This window comes from Tursiops truncatus, chromosome 5, assembly GCF_011762595.2.
Source record: "Tursiops truncatus isolate mTurTru1 chromosome 5, mTurTru1.mat.Y, whole genome shotgun sequence".
NCBI classification, from domain to species: domain Eukaryota; kingdom Metazoa; phylum Chordata; class Mammalia; order Artiodactyla; family Delphinidae; genus Tursiops; species Tursiops truncatus.
The window spans coordinates 71,408,838-71,430,192 of record NC_047038.1 but is presented as its reverse complement, the minus strand read 5'-3'; the positions used below and the strand labels follow the sequence as shown (position 1 = coordinate 71,430,192).

At 41.3% G+C, this 21,355-nt stretch overlaps 1 protein-coding gene across 6 annotated transcripts; it reads left to right on the top strand.

The window, feature by feature from the left end:
* Window positions 1-263: 263 nt before the first annotated feature.
* Window positions 264-21,355, top strand: OCIAD2 (OCIA domain containing 2). 6 transcript variants are annotated; one of them, XM_073805233.1, is made up of 8 exons: window positions 329-370; window positions 866-947; window positions 9,009-9,137; window positions 13,173-13,269; window positions 14,850-14,903; window positions 18,048-18,095; window positions 19,244-19,361; window positions 21,001-21,355. In XM_073805233.1, the coding sequence occupies exons 3-8, from the start codon at window positions 9,072-9,074 to the stop codon at window positions 21,080-21,082; spliced, it is 465 nt and encodes a 154-aa protein (XP_073661334.1). In that variant the 5' UTR covers window positions 329-370; window positions 866-947; window positions 9,009-9,071; the 3' UTR covers window positions 21,083-21,355. The 6 variants fall into 6 exon arrangements, with proteins under 6 accessions (XP_019783752.1, XP_019783753.1, XP_019783754.1 ...); XM_019928193.3 differs by lacking the exon at window positions 866-947 and having other exon boundaries at window positions 264-370; XM_073805234.1 differs by lacking the exon at window positions 13,173-13,269 and having other exon boundaries at window positions 325-370.

Below are 21,355 nucleotides of genomic sequence, written 5' to 3'. Positions count from 1 at the left end.
TACACCTCAAAAAAAGAAAAAACAGGCTGCAGGATGTAGCCTCCTGGCCCAGGGAGGGTGTTCAATAAATAGCTGTCGCTGTTTTTGTTGGGAAGAAAGGAGTTATTTGAAAGGCAAAAGAATCTACCAGGTGTCAGGACAAGACCTGGAGATGAGGTGGGAGATTCTAGCAACAGCCGGGTTTCAGCTTGGGCACTTGGGCATAGGTGTGAGGCCACCATCAGAGACAGCAGGATGGGGGATGGGGTGCACTTGCTGAGTGACTCACGTGAGGAAGCGAGGGGCGGTGCGCCGCTGGGGCCGGAGCAAAAGGAAGAAAGAGGCAGAGGGAAGCTCACCGAGCACAGGCGAGGTCCCGGGAGCGAGCGCGGTAAGGGGACCACGGGCCCCGGGGTGGTCGCCAGGGACGGGCGCGGGCGCCGGGGAGGCGGGAGCATCCGGGCTACAGCGGCGGCCGCGCGGGGAGGCGAGCTCTGCTGGGCGGGCGCCTGAGACGCGGCCTCTGAGGCGATTCTCAGCCCCGCGTATGAGCCCGCCTGGGGGGGGGGGGGGGCGGGGCGGTGACAGCGGAAGGGATGGCGAGAGGGGATGGCCTCCTCTGCCCGCATTACTTCTGGGGTCCTCAGGACGGAAGTACTTGGCCTAGCATCGCCTCTTCCAACCGCTCCTCGCTGGCCCGGGCTCCAGCCGCGACGCTGGGATGGCGGCGGATTCCTGCAGGCTGATCCCGGCCCCCCCCCAAAAAAATATCCCCGCCGGCGCTCCCCTACCAGAAAGTGCAGTGACCCCCCTGTGCCTGTGGGTCCGATCACACGCCCCCACCCCCATCCTGCTGAGCGCCTCCCTCCCACTGCCCACCTGTCAGCACTCCTGCCGCCGCCAACAACGGAGGAAGCAGAGGGACCCCAAACCAGACCTGGGCATGGGGTGAGGGCTGCACCCGGAAGGCGAGACCCTGAGAAGGCCTGCTTAGATGTGGACCAGTGATAATTGGGTGTGAGGGGACTTGACCACCAAAGCTGTGTTGTGGTATCTTTGCTTCCAGATTTGAGGCAATGGCCTAACTAAGCAAAGATAATCTAATTTGGCCTTAGGTCAGCAAACACTTCCTGGAGGTCCTCAAGAAGTAGAGCGCCCAGGGCTCTGACAGCTGCCCTTTACTGCTCACACACTCACTGTGTGCTTGTGCTGAGCTAATGCTTATGGACCTCATCCCTCTTCTTTGCAACAGCCCATCAAGGTCCATCACCTGCACTTAGCAGGTGAGAAAGCTGAGGCACAGGCACTTTAAGTCACTTGCCCCAAAGCAAGGGCTAGCAAAGAGTAGAGTCAGGATCTGAAAGCAGGTCTTTCTACCCTAGGGCATCACGCTGCCTCTACAGTAACATTAGGTGCTGAAAGTGAAACTTGGTACAAGAACGGGTCCCCTTGGCTTGTATTTCTGGCAGCTTAGTAGGAAACAGAACTGTGTATGATGAGAGGTTCATTTTGCATGGAAATCAGTGGTTGTCATGGAGTGCGGATCTGCAGAGTGCATTGGCCATTGGCGGGGCAGGTGGTGCGGTAGCGCGTGGTCCACCTGGACTATGCCCATTGTTGCGAAATCACTTTTCTCAGCCATGTGACACCAATGATTCACGATCCTCCTTCAGAAACTCCCTCTCCTTTGTATCAGCTATTCTTTCTCAGTCATCTCCTTGGCTTGTTTTTTTTTTTTTTTTTCCTCTTGTTGGTATTCCCTTGGCCTCAGTGTTCACATTCTCCAGTACTCGTTTTAGACAATTTTATTGATGTTTCCTGCTTTACCTATCATCTCAATGATGGCAACTCCCAAATTGATCTTTCTAGCCTACCCCTAATCTGTTAACTCCAGACCCAAATCCTCAAATATTCTAATCCCTACTGGCTAATTGCAATGTATGCCCAGAAGGCACCCAAATCCAATATTTCCAGATACAAATTTATCATCTCTAGCCTTCCCACAAGGGTCTTGGTTCAGGTCTCTTCACATCCTTGCCTGGGGTACTATAGCACCTTCCAAATTGGTCTTCCTGCCCTCTTTTTTTTTTTTTTTTTTTTTTTTTTAGCATCTTTATTGGAGTATAATTGCTTTACAATGGTGTGTTAGTTTCCACGTTATAGCAAAGTGAATCAGCTATACATATACATATATCCCTATATCTCTTCCCTCCTGCGTCTCCCTCCCTCCCACCCTCCCTATCCCACCCTTCTACCTGGTCACAAAGCACTGAGCTGACCTCCCTGTGCTATGTGGCTGCTTCCCACTAGCTATCTATTTTACATTTGGTAGTGTATATATGTCCATGCCATTCTCTCACTTCATCCCAGCTTACCCTTCCCCTTCCCTGTGTCCTCAAGTCCATTCTCTACCTCTGCATCTTTATTCCTGTCCTGACCCTAGGTTCTTCAGAACCTTTTTTTTTTTAGAGTCCATATACATGTGTTAGCATACGGTATTTGTTTTTCTCTTTCTGACTTACTTCACTCTGTATGACAAACTATATCCATCCACCTCACTACAAATAACTCAATTTTGTTTCTTTTTATGGCTGAGTAATATTCCATTGTATATATGTGCCACATCTTCTTTATCCATTCATCTGTCGATGGACACTTAGGTTGCTTCCATGTCCTGGCTATCGTGAAGAGAGCTGCAATGAATATTGTGGTACATGACTCTTTTTGAATTATGGTTTTCTCAGGGTATATGCCCAGTAGTGGGATTGCTGGGTCATATGGTAGTTCTATTTTTAGTTTTTTGAGGAGCCTCCACACTGTTCTCCATAGTGGCTGTATCCATTTACATTCCCACCAACAGTGCAAGAGGGTTCACTTTTCTCCACATCCTCTCCACCATTTATTGTTTGTAGATGTTTTGATGATGGCCATTCTGACTGGTGTGAGGTGATACCTCATTGTACTTTTGATTTGCATTTCTCTAGTGATTAGTGATGTTGAGCATTCTTTCATGTGTTTGTTGGCAATCTGTATATCTTCTTTGGAGAAATGTCTATTTAGGTCTTCTGCCCATTTTTTGATTGGGTTGTTTTTTTTGATACCCAGCTCCATGAGCTGTTTGTATATTTTGAAGTTTAATCCTTTGTCAGTTGCTTCGCTTGCAAATATTTTCTCCCATTCTGTGGGTTGTCTTTTCGTCTTGTTTATGGTTTCCTTTGCTGAGAAAAAGCTTTTAAGTTCCATTAGGTCCCATTTGTTTATTTTTGTTTTTATTTCCATTTCTCTAGGAGGTGGGTCAAAAAGGATCTTGCTGTGACTTATGTCATGGAGTGTTCTGCCTATGTTTTCCTCTAAGTTTTATAGTGTCTGGCCTTACATTTAGGTCTTTAATCCATTCTGAGTTCACTTTTGTGTATGGTGTTAGGGAGTGTTCTAATTTCATTCTTTTGCATGTAGCTGTCCAGTTATCCCAGCACCACTTATTGAAGAGGCTGTCTTTTCTCCATTGTATACTCTTGCCTCCTTTATCAAAGATAAGGTGACCATATGTGCGTGGGTTTATCTCTGGGCTTTCTATCCTGTTCCATTGATCTATATTTCTGTTTTTGTGCCAGTACCATACTGTCTTGATTACTGTAGCTTTGTAGTATAGTCTGAAGTCCAGGAGGCTGATTCCTCCAGCTCCGTTTTTCTTTCTCAAGATTGCTTTGGCTATTCGGGGGTCTTTTGTGTTTCCGTACAAATTGTGAAATTTTTTGTTCTAGATCTGTGGAAAATGCCATTGGTAGTTTGATAGGGATTGCATTGAATCTGTAGATTGCTTTAGGTAGTATAGTCATTTTCACAATGTTGATTCTTCCAATCCAAGAACATGGTATATCTCTTCATCTGTTCGTATCATATTTAATTTCTTTCATCAGTGTCTTACAGTTTTCTGCATACAGGTCTTTTGTCTCCTTAGGTAGGTTTATTCCTAGGTATTTTATTCTTTTTGTTGCAGTGGTAAATGGGAGTGTTTCCTTAACTTCTCTTTCAGATTTTTCATCATTAGTGTATAGGAATGCAAGAGATTTCTGTGCATTAATTTTGTATCCTATACTTTACCAGATTCATTGATTAGCTCTAGAAGTTTTCTGGTAGCATCTTTAGGATTCTCTATGTATACTATCATGTCATTGGCAAACAGTGACAGCTTTACTTCTTCTTTCCCGATTTGGATTCCTTTTATTTCTTTTTCTTCTCTGATTGCTGTGGCTAAAACTTATAGTGGTGAGAGTGGGCAAACTTGTCTAAGATTCCTGATCTTAGTGGAAATGATTTCAGTTTTTCACCATTGAGAACGATGTTGGCTGTGGGTTTGTCATATATGGCCTTTATTATGTTGAGGTAATTTCCCTCCATGCCTATTTTCTGGTTTGTTTTTTTTTTAATCATAAATGGGTGTTGAATTTTGTCAAAAGCTTTTTCTGCATCTATTGAGATGATCATATGGTTTTTCTCCTTCAATTTGCTATATGGTGTATCACATTGATTGATTTGCGTATATTGAAGAATCCTTGCATTCCTGGAATAAACGCCGCTTGATCATGGTGTATGATCCTTTTAATGTGCTGTTGGATTCTGTTTGCTAGTATTTTGTTGAGGATTTTCGCATCTATGTTCATCAGTGATATTGGCCTGTAGCTTTCTTTCTTTGTGACCTCTTTGTCTGGTTTTGGTATCAGGGTGATGGTGACCTCATAGAATGAGTTTGGGAGTGTTCCTCCCTCTGCTATATTTTGGAAGAGTTTGAGAAGGATAGGTGTTAGCTCTTCTCTAAATGTTTGATAGAATTCACCTGTGAAGCCATCTGGTCCTGGGCTTTTGTTTGTTGGAAGATTTTTAATCAAAAGCTCAATTTCAGTGCTTGTGATTGGTCTGTTTATATTTTCTATTTCTTCCTGGTTCAGTCTCGGAAGGTTGTGCTTTTCTAAGAATTTGTCCATTTCTTCCGGGTTGTCTATTTTATTGGCATAGAGTTGCTTGTAGTAATCTCTCATGATCCTTTGTATTTCTGCAGTGTCAGTTGTTACTTCTCCTTTTTCATTTCTAAATCTATTGATTTGAGTCTTCTCCCTTTTTTTCTTGATGAGTCTGGCTAATGGTTTATCAATTTTGTTTATCTTCTCAAAGAACCAGCTTGTAGTTTTATTGATCTTTGCTCTTGTTTCCTTCATTTCTTTTTCATTTATTTCTGATCTGATCTTTATGATTTCTTTCCTTCTGTTAACTTTGGGGTTTTTTTGTTCTTCTTTCTCTAATTGCTTTAGGTGTAAGGTTAGGTTGTTTATTTGAGATGTTTCTTGTTTCTTGAGGTAGGATTGTATTGCTATAAACTTCCCTCTTAGAACTGCTCTTGCTGCATCCCGTAGGTTTTGGATCATCATGTTTTCATTGTCGTTTGTTTCTAGGTATTTTTTTATTTCCTTTTTGATTTCTTCAGTGATCTCTTGTTTATTAAGTAGTGTATTGTTCAGCCTCCATGTGTTTGTATTTTTTACAGATTTTTTCCTGTAATTGATATCTAGTCTCATAGCCTTGTGGTCGGAAAAGGTACTTCATATGATTTCAGTTTTCTTATATTTACCAAGGCTTGATTTGTGACCCAAGATATAATCTGTCCTGGAGAATGTTGCATGAGCACTTGAGAAGAAAGTGTATTCTGTTGTGTTTGGATGGAATGTCCTATAAATATCAATTAAGTCCATCTTGTTTAATGTATCCTTTAAAGCTTGTGTTTCCTTATTTATTTTCATTTTGGATGATCTGTCCATTGGTGAGAGTGGGGTGTTAAAGTCCCCAACTATGATTGTGTTACTCTCAATTTCCCCTTTTATGGCTGTTAGCATTTGCCTTATATATTGAGGTGCTCCTATGTGGGGTGCATAAATAGTTACAATTGTTATATCTTCTTCTTGGATTAATCCCTTGATCATTATGTAGTGTCCTTCTTTGTCTCTTGTAATAGTCTTTATTTTAAAGTATATTTTGTCTGATATGAGGATTGCTACTCAGCTTTCTTTTGATTTCCATTTGCATGGAATATCTTTTTCCGTCCCCTCACTTTCAGTCTGTATGTGTCCCTAGGTCTGAAGTGGGTCTCTCGTAGACACCATAAATATGGCTCTTGTTTCTGTATCCATTCAACCAGTCTATGTCTTTTGGTTGGAGCATTTAATCCATTTACATTTAAGGTAGTTATCAATATGTATGTTCCTATTAGCATTTTCTTAATTGTTTTGGGTTTGTTACTGTAGGTCTTTTACTTGTCTTGTGTTTCCTGCCTAGAGAAGTTCCTTTAGCATTTGTTGTAGAGCTGGTTTGGTGGTGCTGAATTCTCTTAGCTTTTGCTTGTCTGTAAAGGTTTTAATTTGTCCATTGAATCTGAATGAGATCTTTGCTGGGTAGAGTAATCTTGGCTGTAGGTTTTTCCCTTTCATCACTTTAAATACGTCCTGCCACTCCCTTCTGGCTTGTAGAGTTTCTGCTGAAACACCAGCTGTTAACTTTATGGGGATTCCCTTGTATGTTATTTGTTGTTTTTCCCTTGCTGCTTTTAATATTTTTTCTTTGTATTTAATTTTTGATAGTTTGATTAATCTGTGTCTTGGCATGTTTCTTCTTGGATGTATCCTGTATGGGACTCTCTGTGCTTCCTGGACTTGATTGAGTATTTTGGGAAGTTTTCAACTATAACCTCTTCAAGAATTTCTCAGTCCCTTTCTTTTTCTCTTCTTTTTCTGGGACCCCTATAATTTGAATGTTGTTGCATTTAATGGTGTCCCAGAGGTCTCTGAGACTGTCCTCAATTCATTTCATTCTTTTTTCGTTATTCTGCTCTGCAGTAGTTATTTCCAGTATTTCATCTTCCAGTTCACTATCCGTTTTCTGCCTCAGTTATTCTGCTATTGATTCCTTCTAGAGAATTTTTAATTTCATTTATCATGTTGTTCATCATTGTTTGGTTGCTCTTCAGTTCTTCTGGGTCCTTGTTAAATGTTTCTTATATTTTCTCCATTCTATTTCCAAGATTTTGGATCATCTTTACTATCACTACACTGAATTCTTTTTCAGGTAGAATGCCTATTTCCTCTTCATTTGTTTGTCCTCGTGGGTTTTTACCTTGCTCCTTTATCTGCTGTGTGTTTCTCTGTCTTCTCATTTTGCTTGACTTAACTGTGTTTGGGGTCTCTGTTTTGCAGGCTGCAGGTTCGTAGTTACTGTTTTTTGTGTCTGCCCGCAGTGGGTAAGTTTGGTTCAGTGGGTTGTGTAGGCTTCCTGGTGGAGGGGACTAGCGCCTGTGTTCTGGTGGATGAGGCTGGATCTTGTCTTTCTGGTGGGCCAGACCATGTCTGGTGGTGTGTTTTGGGGTGTCTGTGGCCTTATTATGATTTTAGGAAGTGACTCTTCTAATGGGTGGGGTTATGTTCCTGTCTTGCTAGTTGTTTGGCATAGGGCGTCCAGCACTGTAGTTTGCTGGTTGTTGAGTGGAGCTGGGTCAGCGTTGAGATGGAGATCTCTCGGAGAGCTTTCACCGTTTGATATTATGTGCAGCCTGGAGGTCTCTGGTGGACCAATGTCCCGAACTCAGCTCTCCCACCTCAGAGGCACAGGCCTGACGCCCGGCCAGAGCACCGGTCAGCCACATGGCTCAGAAGAAAAGGGAGAAAGAAAGAAAGATTGAAAGAGAGAAAGAAAGAAAGAAAGAATAAAATAATGTTATTAAAATAAAAAATAAAGAAAATTATTAAAAATTAAAAAGTAATTAAAAAGAAGAAAGAAGAGAGCAACCAAACCAAAGTGCAAATCCACCAACAATAACAAGCGTATACTATAAAAACAACAACAACAAACAAAAAAACGGACAGACAGAACCCTAGGACAAATGGTAAAAGCAAATCTATACAGACAAAATCACACAAAGAAGCATACACATACACACTCAGAACACAAAAATAAGGGGAAAAATATATATATTAAAAAAAGAGAGAGCAGCGAAATCAATAAACAAATCTTCCAGTGATAATGAACTCTAAATACTAAACTAAGATAAACATAAAATCAGAGACAAATTAGATGCAAAAAGCAAACCCCAAGTCTACAGTTGCCCCCAAAGTCCACCTCCTCAATTTAGGATGATTCATTGTCTATTCAGGTATTCCAGAAATGCAGGGTACATCAGGTTGATTGTGGAGCTTTAATCCGCTGCTCCTGAGGCTGCTGGGAGAGATTTCCCTTTCTCTTGTTTGTTCGCACAGCTCCAGGGGTTCAGCTTTGGATTTGGCCCCGCCTCTGCATGCAGGTCGCCTGAGGGCATCTGTTCTTGGCTCAGACAGGATGGGGTTAAAGTAACAGCTGATTCGGGGGCTCTGGGTCACTCAGGCTGGGGGGGGGGGAGGGGGTACGGAATGCAGGGTGAGCCTGTGGTAGCAGAGGCCGGCGTGACGTTCCAGTAGCCCCACAGACCCTCTTGAAAGCTCAAGAATCTTGGTCTTTGGTGTCTTCAGACCTGACCAGAGAGAACAAGCCTTTCTTCCTTAGCACCGTGTGCATGCCTCTAGGGAAGCCCTTTGCATGTTGTGTAACCGCTGACTTGTCTGTCTTCCCCTGTGAGTTCCTTTAGCACTGATTTTGTCTTATCCTTTGTATCCCTTGGCCTGGCACATAATAGACAGTAAATATTTGTGTAGCTAATGACCTTGTAATGAATTGAAATTTTTTGATGACAGTTTATAGTTCATAAAACATTTCATAGTGCCTCAGGTGACATCTCACTCCACTCTTCCTCTGATCTGTCACCATTAGTCAGTTAATGTGTGTGTGTTGGTAGAGGAGGAGCATTAGAAAGTGAGTTTGCAGGTGGCTGGAGATGAAGGTGAACGACAAAATGAAAATAAGGTCGCCAAATAGGGGAGTTGATCCTAAGGGTGTTTTTACGGTTGACATAAATGTTCAGTCACGGCATGGTGACTCTCTTCTACTTTCCTTAGACATCGGGTCAAATGAGGAAGCTGAGCCCACTCAACTAGAAGAGAAGCAAAGACAAAGTCATCATGGCTTCAGTGTCGACGCATGAACACCAAGATAAAGGTCCCCATTTGCCACCACCAAGCAAGCAGGTATATTTCTAATTTGAAAGTCTGCCATTTAAAGAGGAACATCATACAGGACTTCCCTTAAACCTCATCCTTGATCAGTCATCTTAGTTTTTTCTGTCTGGCGCTTTGTAGGATGGGTTCAGGGAAAATAGAACGGGGAAGGAAAGTGTATTTTTGGCTGCCTTGAAAAGGAGCCTTTTCAATTATTTACAAAATCCTTTCTTTACTCTTCCCTGTGTAGAATTCAGCTTAACTAACTCTTCCATAGGTTGTCAGTGACTGAAGAGGTTTCCTTTACCAGAACAAAACTCTTAATTGAATCTCACAGAATGCTACAGGATGCATGTTTTTTCATTTCTGTTATCAAGGCTAATCATACTAAGGCTATGCTGCTGACAGGTGTTCCTGTTTGGGATGGCAGAGTCCTTAACTACTAAATTAGGCATCAGATTGAGAACCCCAGTGTTAACAGGGACACAGTTTTTCAACTTCTTGAGAATGAATACTGTTTGTTTCGGGGACACATAAGTGAAGAAAAGAGAAAGTATTGTGATGGGATAGTAGAGTTCATGTTCTCTGGAGTCAACCTTTTCAAGCTAAAAATGCGTTATGGAGGAGATGATATTTAAGGAGCAAAGTTTAGGAGAGGCAAATAGACAAATGATATCACATCATAAGGAATTTAGACACCCAAGTTGCCTTTGTGAAATGGAGATCCATAAAACATTTATGGTTCTACCGAAAAGGATCACCAGAGCTCCCTGGGGACACTGCAGCAGCTTCAGTCTTGACTGCAGGACTCACAGCAGTTGTGATAGTTGGGGTCCCTGCCCATGGATGTGTGTATGTGTGTGTGTTTCGCGGGAGGAGAGGGAGGGAGGTGTTGCTTATTTCTGCCACAGCCACAGGCAGAACCAAGAAGAAGTATTTGCACTGGGATGAGGAAGAGTGCTTGCTGAGCTAACGTAAGTGGTGACCAGATTCTTCCCTGGTCACTGTGACTCACCCTGACCACCACTAACGTGTGCTGTGCTATGGGGAGTTGTAGAGGAAGAAGAGGGAGGTTGCCTGCTTGGGCTGTTTGTAGAGCTCTGAAGGCACAGGTGCCACAGGATCCTTGCATGTCACCATCATGCACGTAAAATGCTTGGCACAGTGCCTGGCCTGTGTGCGAGTGCTCAGGGAATAGTGATCACCATTCACATTGACATCTACTACAAACAAAGAGTCAAAAAAGAACATTTGCAAAATCAGCAAGGTGAACTTCAAAAGCCATGGAACTGCACCTCAACAAGAAAAACACTAAAACTCCAAGAGATGAATGGCAGAGGACCTACATAAGTAATTCACAAACAAAGAAATAGCAGTGTGACTTAAGGAAAAAATTAAATAAAATTTGTTTCTAAGAAACAAATGAACCACCCACAGAATGGGAAAAATTATTTACAAATCATATATCTGAAAAGGGTCTAGTATCCAGAGTATATAAAAAGCTCTTACAACTCAATAACAAAAAGACAGCCCAATTGAAAAATGAGCAAAGGGCTTGAATAGGTGTTTCTCCGAAGAAGATATATAAATAGCCAATATTCAGATGAAAAGATGCTCAATGTCATTAGTCATTAAGGAAATACAAATCAAAACCACCATTTCACAATCACTAGCATGACCACAGTCAAAAACAGAAAGAATTCAGTTTATTTAGTTTAAATAAATTGAATAATTTATATTAAAAACATTTAAAGTGCTAATTTAAAAAAAAGAAACAAAACACGTGGGTTCAGTCCCTGGTCAGGGAACTAAGATCCTGTAAGCCGGATGGCGGAGCCAAAAAAAAGAAACAAAACAGAAAATAACAAATGTTGACAAGGATGTGGAAAAATTGGAAATCTCCTACATTGTTGGTGGGATTAGAAAATGGTGCAGCTCCTGTGCAAAACTCAAAAAGTTAAACGTAGAGTTGCAGTATGGCCCAGCAGAGCTGAAAACAAAAACTTGTGCAGGAATGTTCATAGCAGCATTATTCACAATAGCCAATGGTGGAAACAATCCAAATGTCCATCAGTGGATGAATGGAGAAACAAAATGTGTTATATTCATACAATGGAATATTATTGAGCCATAAAAAGAAATGAAATACAGATACATGTTACCACGTGGGTGAATCTTGAAAACATTATGCAAAGGAAAAGAAGCCAGCCACGAAAGGTCACATGCTGTATGATATTGTTTGTACCAAATACCCAGAATAGGCAAATCCAGAAGGCAGATTAGTGGTTGCTAGGCAGTTGGAGAGAGGAGGGAATGAGGACAGACTCCTTACTGGGTATGGAATTTCCTTTTGGGGTGATGAAAAAGCTCTGGAACTAGATAGCGGTGATGGCTGCACACATTGTAGATACACTGAATGCCGTGAACTGTATACTTTAAAATGGTTAAACGCAACATTGTAAAACAACTATGTTCCAATATAAAATGAAAAAAAAATAAAGTGTATGAGAGGATGAAAAAAATGTATAAAATGGTAACTATTCTGTTATGTGTATTTTACCACAATAAAAAATTAATGAGTCACTGAACAAGAAAAGATTACAACAGAGGTCTAGTTGCAGGGATTGCCTCAACAGAGAAGGACAGTCTGGCTGAAGACTACATAGAGATGCTCAAACACATTAGTTATCAGACAATAAAATATTGCTTTGCTTTATACCTATTAGACTGTTAAATTTTAGAAAACTGGATAATGCCAAGTGTTACAACATCCTTTCTTTACTCTAACCTGCTTGGAATCCAGCTTAACTAGCTCTTATGCGGTTCTTAGGCATATAGAGGAATGTTCACACGCTGCTGATGGGAGTGGATGCTGGTGTAGCCATTGGGGAGAGCACTCTCGCAAGACTTTGTTCAACTGGAATATGCATGCCCTGTATTTTACTTCTAGATACATATCTGAAAAGCGTTCTCATGTGGGTCTGTAAGGGGACACTTGGAGATGGGGACTCAGAAGCGTCCTGGAGAATCATGCCGCAGTTAGAAACAGTGGACTAGATAAATATAGCAACATGGATAGATCTTACAAGTGTAGAACTGAGTTGAAAACATTTTTAGTAATAAAACTAAATGTATAAAACAATGCCATTTGCATTAAATACTGCAGGCACCCCAAACAATGAACATTTTGCAAGCATATATACAAACAAAAGATCCACATTAAACACCCAGAATGGCGGTGATGGGCAGAGAACGAGGATGGAGAATGTGGGTGAGAGTAAGTGAATAACCACATACATACCTACAAAAGGGGAGGATAATAAAAGATGGGAGTTAGTCCAGATCGTAGCACATCAACATGATAAAAAAAAGTACTGTAGAACTCATAAAAATAATGTCAACCATATCAATAGTTCCCCCAGATATTATGTGCAGACCATTTATAAATGTGTTTAAAAAAAACTGTTAAGATAAAAAGTAAAGTATGTAGAAAAATAAAAAGCAGTCTGCTGATGCTTTTTAGACTATAGTTTCTCACCGTCTAAAAATGCTTATAGAAGTATAAATAGGTAAATTGGAATACAGATCTATAAATAGATAACTTGTAATAATGCTCTGAGTGAGATCCCAGATGTGTAAATATTATGCTGTAGGGGAAGTCTCTCTCTTCACCCAGGAGGAGATCTTGAACTGGGTCTTAAGAAGACCAGGTAGGCAAAGGGAGTGAGTGTCATTGCAGGGACAGGGACTGCATAGACAGAGACTGGACGTAAGAAAGAAAATGTGACCTCAGCAGTAGTGCATTCTGACCAGGTATCTGCTTCATGCTCACTAGTCACTGAATCACTCTGCTTCTCCACCTGTGATTCTTTTCTTGGTTAAGTCCATCCATCGTTCACAGCTGGAAAGCACTGGCTGAAACTGGCCATTGCACAGTGCTGGCAGCGGGAAAGAACGCACGCTGTGTGACCAGAGTGAAAAGACCTCCTCGCCCTCCTCTAGGGAAGACAGAGCAGATGCTCTTCTGATGATTTCAGTCAAGTCATCACGTAACTTTCCTTGCAGAGTCTGTTGTTTTGTCCAAAATCAAAACTGCACATCCACAAATCAGAGATTTCAAAGATTATCCGGGAATGTCAAGAAGAAAGTTTCTGGAAGAGAGGTAATTGCATCCCTCTTAATCTTTGTTAATACTGTTTTTGCTGCAATAAACTGCCTAATATCGTATTAGAATTATGGTATTGATTTATTTTTGAGCAGGGACTTTGCATAATTCCCTGAAGACACTGATACCTGAGGCTGCTTGGAATTTAAGTCCATATTGAGACCCTTTTAAGGTCTGGGATAATATCTGATTTAGGAGCTGTTTACCCCCCTTAGCAAAAAGTGATGCACACCTAACACTTTCTTTCATGTGACCGAGAATGTGTACCAAGAGTGTTATTTAGAATTTCTTGAAAGAGTAGACTTTCCACAATTCCACTGAACTCTAACCTTCATCAAGTTCAGGTTCATTGCTCCCTCCCAGAGCCAAGCACACTGCTTCACATATAAAAAGTACCTATTAAATATTCGTGGAATGAATGAAGAGTGGCAGCATTCTGTTAATACTTCCCTTACAATGTCTTGAAGTAACCTTTTCTGCCAAGTCTCTTCCTCTTTCCGGGCCTGCTTTATATGAGACAAGGGTGTGAACTGAGGTTGTGCATTAAAGTCCCGTTTAATTTTAAAAATTCGTGACTTGTCACTTGAAAATGTCATAATACAGCCTATAGATATAGTCCCAATATTGCTGGCATAGGGATAATTTTACTTTGAAATACTCATTTTTATTTCTTAAATCATTCAAATCCAGTATCAGTTGTTTTTGGAAGTAACACTCCTTAGAAGTTGATGTTCACTGTTCATTACTTCTTATTGATTGTGCTGCTAGAAATTTTCTGACAACTTATGAGTGAGTAATTTATTTAAGCCCTAGTAGTTTAACATTTCAGTATGACCCATTTGCCTACCATCAGGTAGATAGCTCTGAGTGGAAAAATTCGTTGCTATTTGATTTGTCTTGGTTACTAGGAAGAGCTAGCAACCAAGACAAATCAAATAGCAACCGATTTTTTTTTATCTCTTCTCTGTGCTTTGGGAAGAAGTCATTTGACACATTTTGACAGAACTAGAAACTTCCTTTTCTGGACTCACTTGCCTGTTTAGAGATAAAAATCATCTCTAAACATGGCCCATGTTTACCTCGAATGTAGTAATCTTCAGAAAATAAACGTATCCAAATTGTGTGACAAAATGTCATAAAAGACAAAAGCAGGGAACTATAGTAGATAGGGTGTGCAGTTTATCGTCCTCTTTTTTTAACTTTCATGCAGGATTGAAAATTTCAAAATATATAGCGAATGGAAACTCCCAAATTCCCCAGCTCAGCGCACACACATGAAGATGCCTGTGTTGTATGTAGTGATCCGAATCCGGTGCATGGTGGGTCTCAGAGACGGAGTGGCAGGGGATCTAGGTTTTGTCACATTAATGCTGTGCATTAGGTTGAGTGCCTGGGGCAGACCCCAAGAAAATTCTCCATGCGGTGCTTAATATGTGTCAAATTAGTAAAATAAAAAATGACTAAAATCTCACTGCCAAAGCAGGAAGAGAAAACACTCAGAGTAATTCTCCCTCATTCTTCTAGGTGAGGGGCCAAGTTTTAAAATACCAATATTGAAGGGCGTTTCTGTTTTACAGCTCTGCCTTTTTCTCTTGTAAGCATGCTTGTCACCCAAGGACTGGTCCACCATGGTAAGATTCAGTATTTGGTACATAGTTTAACTTAAGAGAATCCAGTTTTCTGGGGTCCTCCTGGCGGGTTTTGGTACTTGGCATTTATTTTTTGGTGAAGAATTTATTTATGCGGGCTTTTGCCTGTTTCTAGCCTACGTCCCCAGCTCTCCCTCCCATAGATGTCCTATTTCCCGGAATGAGTGACCATGACAAAGAGAAATTAAATTTGCAGTTGGAATTAAGGTCATTAATCCAGATGGGCCCAATATAATCAGAAGGGTCCTTGAAAGTGAGAGTGGATCAGAAGACAGAACCAGAGAGATGGCAGCATGAGAAAGACTCAGCTCAACATTCCTGAGTTTGAAGATGGAGGAAGGGGCCATGAGTCAAGCAATGAGTGGCCTCCAGAAGCTGGAAAGGAAGAAACCTTAGAGCCTTCAGAAGGGCTTGCAGCTCTGTTGATGCCTTGACGTAGCCCTGTACTATGGTCTGAATATTTGTATTCCCCCGCCCACCCCAAATTCACAGATTGGAATTCTAAAGCCCAAGGTGATGCTATTAGGAGGTGGGGCCTTTGCAGGTGATTAGGGCGTGAGGGTGGAGAGCTCATGAAGGCGGTTAGTGCTTTTACAAAAGAGACCCCACAGAGGGCCCTGCCCCTTCCACCACGTGAGGATACAACGAGAAGTCGACCATGCCAGCATTCTGATCTTGGACTTCCAGCATCCGGAACAGTGAGAAATAAATGTCTGCTGTTTTATAAGCCACCCAATCTGTGGTATTTTGTTATAGCAGCTCGAATGGACTAAAACACCCAGTGAGACCCATTTTGAGCTGCTGACCTCCAGAACTGTAACGTATTAAATTTGTGTGGGTTTTTTGGGGGGTTTTTTTGGCCGCGCTACATGAGGTCTTAGTTCCCTGACCAGGGATCAAACCCGTGCCCCCTGTAGTGGAAGCGTAGAGTCTTAACTACTGGTCTGCCAGGGAAGTCCCAAATCTGTGTTGTTTTAAACCACTGAGTTTGTAGTAATTTGTTACGGCAGCCCCAGGAAACTATTGCAGTGCCTGTCTCTGTACCAGAGTTCCTGTGTCTCCTAGGGCCTTGGTATATGGTTAGACAGATACTTCCCTGCACAAGGGTGCTCCAGGGAAGAAGTAAATGGGGCTGAAATTCACCCAAGCTCTGAACACCAAGCCATTTGTCCTGGAGAGAGGCTGCATCTGCCTCAGGAGGGGCACCCGTGTACAGCAGATCATGAGGACTGACGGCCGCCCTGGGTCACCCACATAACCTCTCCGTGCCTCTTAGCACTGTCCATTGTTCCCCTCTATTCCTTGTTCCTTGCCCTCTTCTTTCTCCCCGACTCTATCCAGCCAGAGAACCTATAAGCATTGCTTAGTCCCCAGACAGCAAGAAGGCACCTGACCCTGTGGAAGCCCATTATACTGAACACTGCTGATTACTAGGATTTTAGAGAGTACTTGTACCCAGCAAACATGAGGGAAGATGTTTAGCTCTTTTGGGGTCTGAAAGACCACATGTCATATATCTAGAAGAATCTCATTTCGGTCAGTATTATTGTTGTCTTTAAAGTTGATTTATTAAATATGATTTCATTTTTATAACTTGAAGATGGTCTTTTTGTGGAAATACATTAGTCAGTGATAAGCCTTTTTCAGAACATTTTTGACACAGAAAAACAAATATGGCCATGACATCTATGTATAGGGATTATGTTTTATGAATATTAAACTACTTGCTCAAAATCTACCATCTCTTACATCTGTACAAAAATATATATTTAAAATTATTTTATTTTCTCTTTTTAAAAAATATTTATTTATTTTTGGCTGCATTGGGTCTTGGTTGCTGCACGCGGGCTTTCTCTAGTTGCAGAGAGCAGGGGCTACTCTTCGCTGCTGTGCACGGGCTTCTCATTGTGGTGGCTTCTCTTGTTGCAGAGCACGGCCTCTAGGCACGCAGGCTCAGTAGTTGTGGCACACGGGCTCAGTAGTTGTGGTTCACGGGCTCTAGAGCGCAGGCTCAGTAACTGTGGTGCACAGTCCTAGTTGCTCCGCAGCATGTGGGATCTTCCTGGACCAGGGCTCGAACCCGTGTCCCCTGCATTGGCAGGCGGATTCTTAACCACTGCACCACCAGGGAAGCCCTGTACAAATATATTTTTCCAGGTTGTGTATTACTTTTCTACAAATTTCCACAAACACAGTGGCTGAAAACAATACAAATTTATTAGCTTGCAGTCTTGAAGGGCGGAAGTCCAAAATGGGTCTTTCTGAGCTGAAATCAAAGTGTCAGCAGGGCTGCATTCCTTTCTGGGGGCTCTAGGGCTTCCTTTCCCTTTCTAGCTTCTGGAACCCACCCACATTCCTTGGCACATGGTCCCTTCCTCTGTCTGCAGAGCCAGCAGCGTGGAGCCAAGTTCCCATACTGCCGTCTGTCTGGTTCTGTCTCTGAATCCTTTTTCCACATTCAGGGGTCATCGTGATTACATTGGGCCCAGCCAAATAATCCAGGATAATCTCTCTATTTTAAAGTCATCCGATTAGCCACCTTAATTCCATTTTCCACCCTAATTCCGTTTTGTTGTGTAAGATAATATATTCACAGTTTCTAGGGATTGGGATGGGAACATCTGTAGGAACATCCATTATTCTGCCCACCATAGGTGGAAATGCTTTCATTTTAAAATTGTGATTATAAGCAACTATACTCCAATAAAAATTAATTTAAAAAAATCTTAAAAACAACAAACAAAAATAAATAAATAAAATTGTGATTATATATACTCTGAATCTCTAAATTGAAACTCTGTGTTGAGTTACTTTAAAAGGGGAGGGGGCAACGACTAATTGCTTAGAACTAAGTTGTTATCTCCACCTTGCCTTGATATCTTTAAATACATCATGAATTGTCTGTTTCACGTTCTTTTTCTATACATTAAAGCCATTACTTGTTACTTGCCAAAAATGACTACTACTTGAGAGTTAAATTCAATCAAGATTTGAATTATCTCTTTTAAGATCATCTCTTTAGATTAAGAATCTGTGTATATCTTAAACCCTGAAGACTTCTTATACTTTATAAATTTAAATAAGTTATAAAATGAAATAATAATGCATTTATACATTACTTCTTAGGTTATTTAGCAGCTAATCCAAGATTTGGATCATTGCCTAAAGTTGCACGTAAGTCATAAAAGGAAAAAAAAAAGTTTCATTTTTTGAGCTTCCCTGGTGGCGCAGTGGTTGAGAGTCCGCCTGCCGATGCAGGGGACACGGGTTCGTGCACCGGTCCGGGAGGATCCCACATGGCGCGGAGCGGCTGGGCCCGTGAGCCATGGCCGCTGAGCCTGTGCCTCCGGAGCCTGTGCTCCGCAACGGGAGAGGCCAAAAAAATGTTTCATTTTTTAAAAAGAAGGTGTTTATAGCAACTGGAGATAGGAATGTCCAGGTTAACCAAATTGCCTGTATTGACTGTCTGAAAAAAACAGTCTCCATTTTTTGCCACCTTGGAGTTTTTAGTTCGTTTGATACTTTCTGATGGGAAGCTGAGCAGTAGGGACTTCACCTTAGTCCTCTAAAGCATGAACTAGGAGGGCCTGGCAGGATAACAAGAGGACATCAACAGCAGAGTCTGAATGATAGCTCCATGAGAGATTTTAATTTTCTTCTTTTGGCCAGTCTTTTCCAAATATTTTCTATAACGGACATAACAAATGAATAGTTTTTTTAAATCAGGGCTTTCTAATAGTACATTTACCATAAACGTAGGGTTTCACCTTCTTATACTGGTTATCCATAGACCTTTTACGTACACAGAGGACGTATTCCGGTTTACGACCTGAAACCTCATTCCCAGCAAGAATAGCAGGTTGAAAACGTCTTCCATGGTTCTGCCTCGTGACCTTCCTCCCTGACATGCAAGATGGACTGCAGCTCCCCATACTCCGATCCATAAAGAAAATTAAGGGGCTCTCCTACCCCGTGATTTGGAGGCTACCTAGAGCCACAACCCAAGTCCCATCTCTCCCTCCCCATGGCTTCAGAGCTTTGTTTGCCAGTTGGGCCTCCCTCTGGCTGCCCCTGTCTGGGCATCACCCTTGCTTGCTCTATCCCAGCCCTTCTACCTCCAGTTCAAAACTGAGGAGATCAAAAGTCTCCAGTTCCCAATACTGCTCTTTAATAGGGAACTTCATTCCCAGAGATTTTGTTCATTGATTCATCAGGGTACTTTTGATATAAGAATTATTGCTGTTAATAAAGTTCGAGAAGACCATTAATGGAGGAGATTCCAAACCTTTAAATTATTTATCTTTCCTAACCTGCTCTTACAGTTGCTGGTATCTTGGGATTTGGCCTTGGAAAGGCATCATACATAAGAGTATGCCAGAGTAAATTCCATTCCTTTGAAGGTCAGCTGCGTGGGGCTGGTTTTGGTCCAGGGCATAACAGGTTTGTACTCTGCTTTTTTGGGGTTTTTTAAATAAATATATTTATTTATTTTGGGCTGCGTTGGGTCTTCGTTGCTGCGCGCAGGCTTTCTCTAGTTGCGGCGAGTGGGGGCTACTCTTCGTTGCAGTGTGCGGGCTTCTCATTGCGGTAGCTTCTCTTGTTGTGGAGCACGGGCTGTAGGCACACGAGCTCAGTAGTTGTGGCTCGTGGGCTCTAGAGCACAGGCTCAGTAGTTGTGGCACATGGGCTCAGTAGTCGTGGCACATGGGCTTAGTTGCTCTGCGGCATGTGGGATCTTCCCGGACTAGGGCTTGAACCTGTGTCCCCTGCATTGGCAGGTGGATTCTTAACCACTGCACCGCCAGGGAAGCCCTGCACTCTGTTTGATTAAGGGATTATAATAAAGATAATTATTAAAAAGTAAATGAAAGATCATTCACCATTTACAATATTAAAATAGTTTTTAACATTCATATGTTGAAAAAAACTCAAAGTTTGAGTTGTTGCTATTCAAATTCAATAATAATTATGATTTATCTGGGTTACCTATTTCATTTGCTCACCAAACATTTAGTAAGTACCTACTATGTTCAAAGCATTGTACAAGTCTCTAAAGAATGCCTTGATCAGCAGACACAGCTTCTACCGTCACGGGGTTACGCAAATTTAACCAGGGCTCTTGACTGCAGGACTTCTCAGAGCCTTTACTATATTAATATAAATCATGATTCTCATTAGGGGATACAAGCAGTAGGACTGTGGAGTAAGTGGCGTTACCTCTGCTGTTAAGAGTCGCTGGGATCAAAGGGGGTTCTAACTGCTAACTTACTAAGCTGCGTGACCTTGGACAAGTTTCTTAAACTCTCAAATCTTCAGTTTTCTCATTTGTATAATATGGTGATCAGAATTTTTTTCATGGGATGGTGTAAGGAATAGAAATGATTGTTCATGACACTCAGTGAGAGCTCAGTAAATAATAGCTATTTCTACCATGGTATTATAAGACTAGCGTTGGGGACACATTTCTCTAAAGAGCCCTTACTTGTCACAGTGGATTCTGTTTGAGATGCAGCACAACATGGTGAAAACAACATTGGACAGGAAAATCATTAATGGCCTTTTTGTGGAAGAAATTCGGGGAGTCTGAAACCAAGAAACAGCTCTGATAATTCCTGAAAAATATTAGGCTTGAGAACTTTAGCATAGAAAATACCTCTAAATAATCTAAAATATAATACAAATGAATTTATTTACAAAACAGAAACAGACTTACAGACATAGAAAACAAATTTATGGTAACCAAAGGGGAAAGGGGGCGGGGATAAATTGGGAGTTTGGGATTCACAGATACACACTACTATATATAAAATAGATAAACAACAAGGTCTTACTGTATAGCACAGGGAACTATATTCAATATCCTGTAATAAATCATAATGGAAAAGAATATGAAAAAGAATATATATAAACGTATGTATACATATAACTGAATCACTTTGCTGTATTCCAGAAACTAACACAACATTGTAAATTAGCTATACATCAATTAAAACTTTTTTAAAAATCTCTAAATAATATTGTGTTCAGACTAGAGCTTCCAGTGTCAAAGTACAAACCAACATTTTTGCTTCTATTTTAGGCACTGCCTGCTTACCTGTGAGGAATGCAAAACAAAGCATGGATTAAATAAGGAGGGAAGTTCACAGCCTTCGACTTCCTAAACTCTGTGGGTTTTCAAGTTTCCAAAAACATCTGAATTTGTACACCTTTAAAATGTCAAATGTACTTTAAAATAATTTACTTATAGTAGAACAGAAACATTGTGATTCTCTCACTCTATTGAAATGCTTTCGCCGGTTGATTCTCCATTGAATTGAGCATTCCATGTTTTTCTGTTGTTTAAGAACATGTTGGGAGCATTCATACACCAAAAGAAATTCTGTTGCACTCTTACTTGCTTACAGCTAAATAAAAGAATTTAGAGTCTTCTCTGA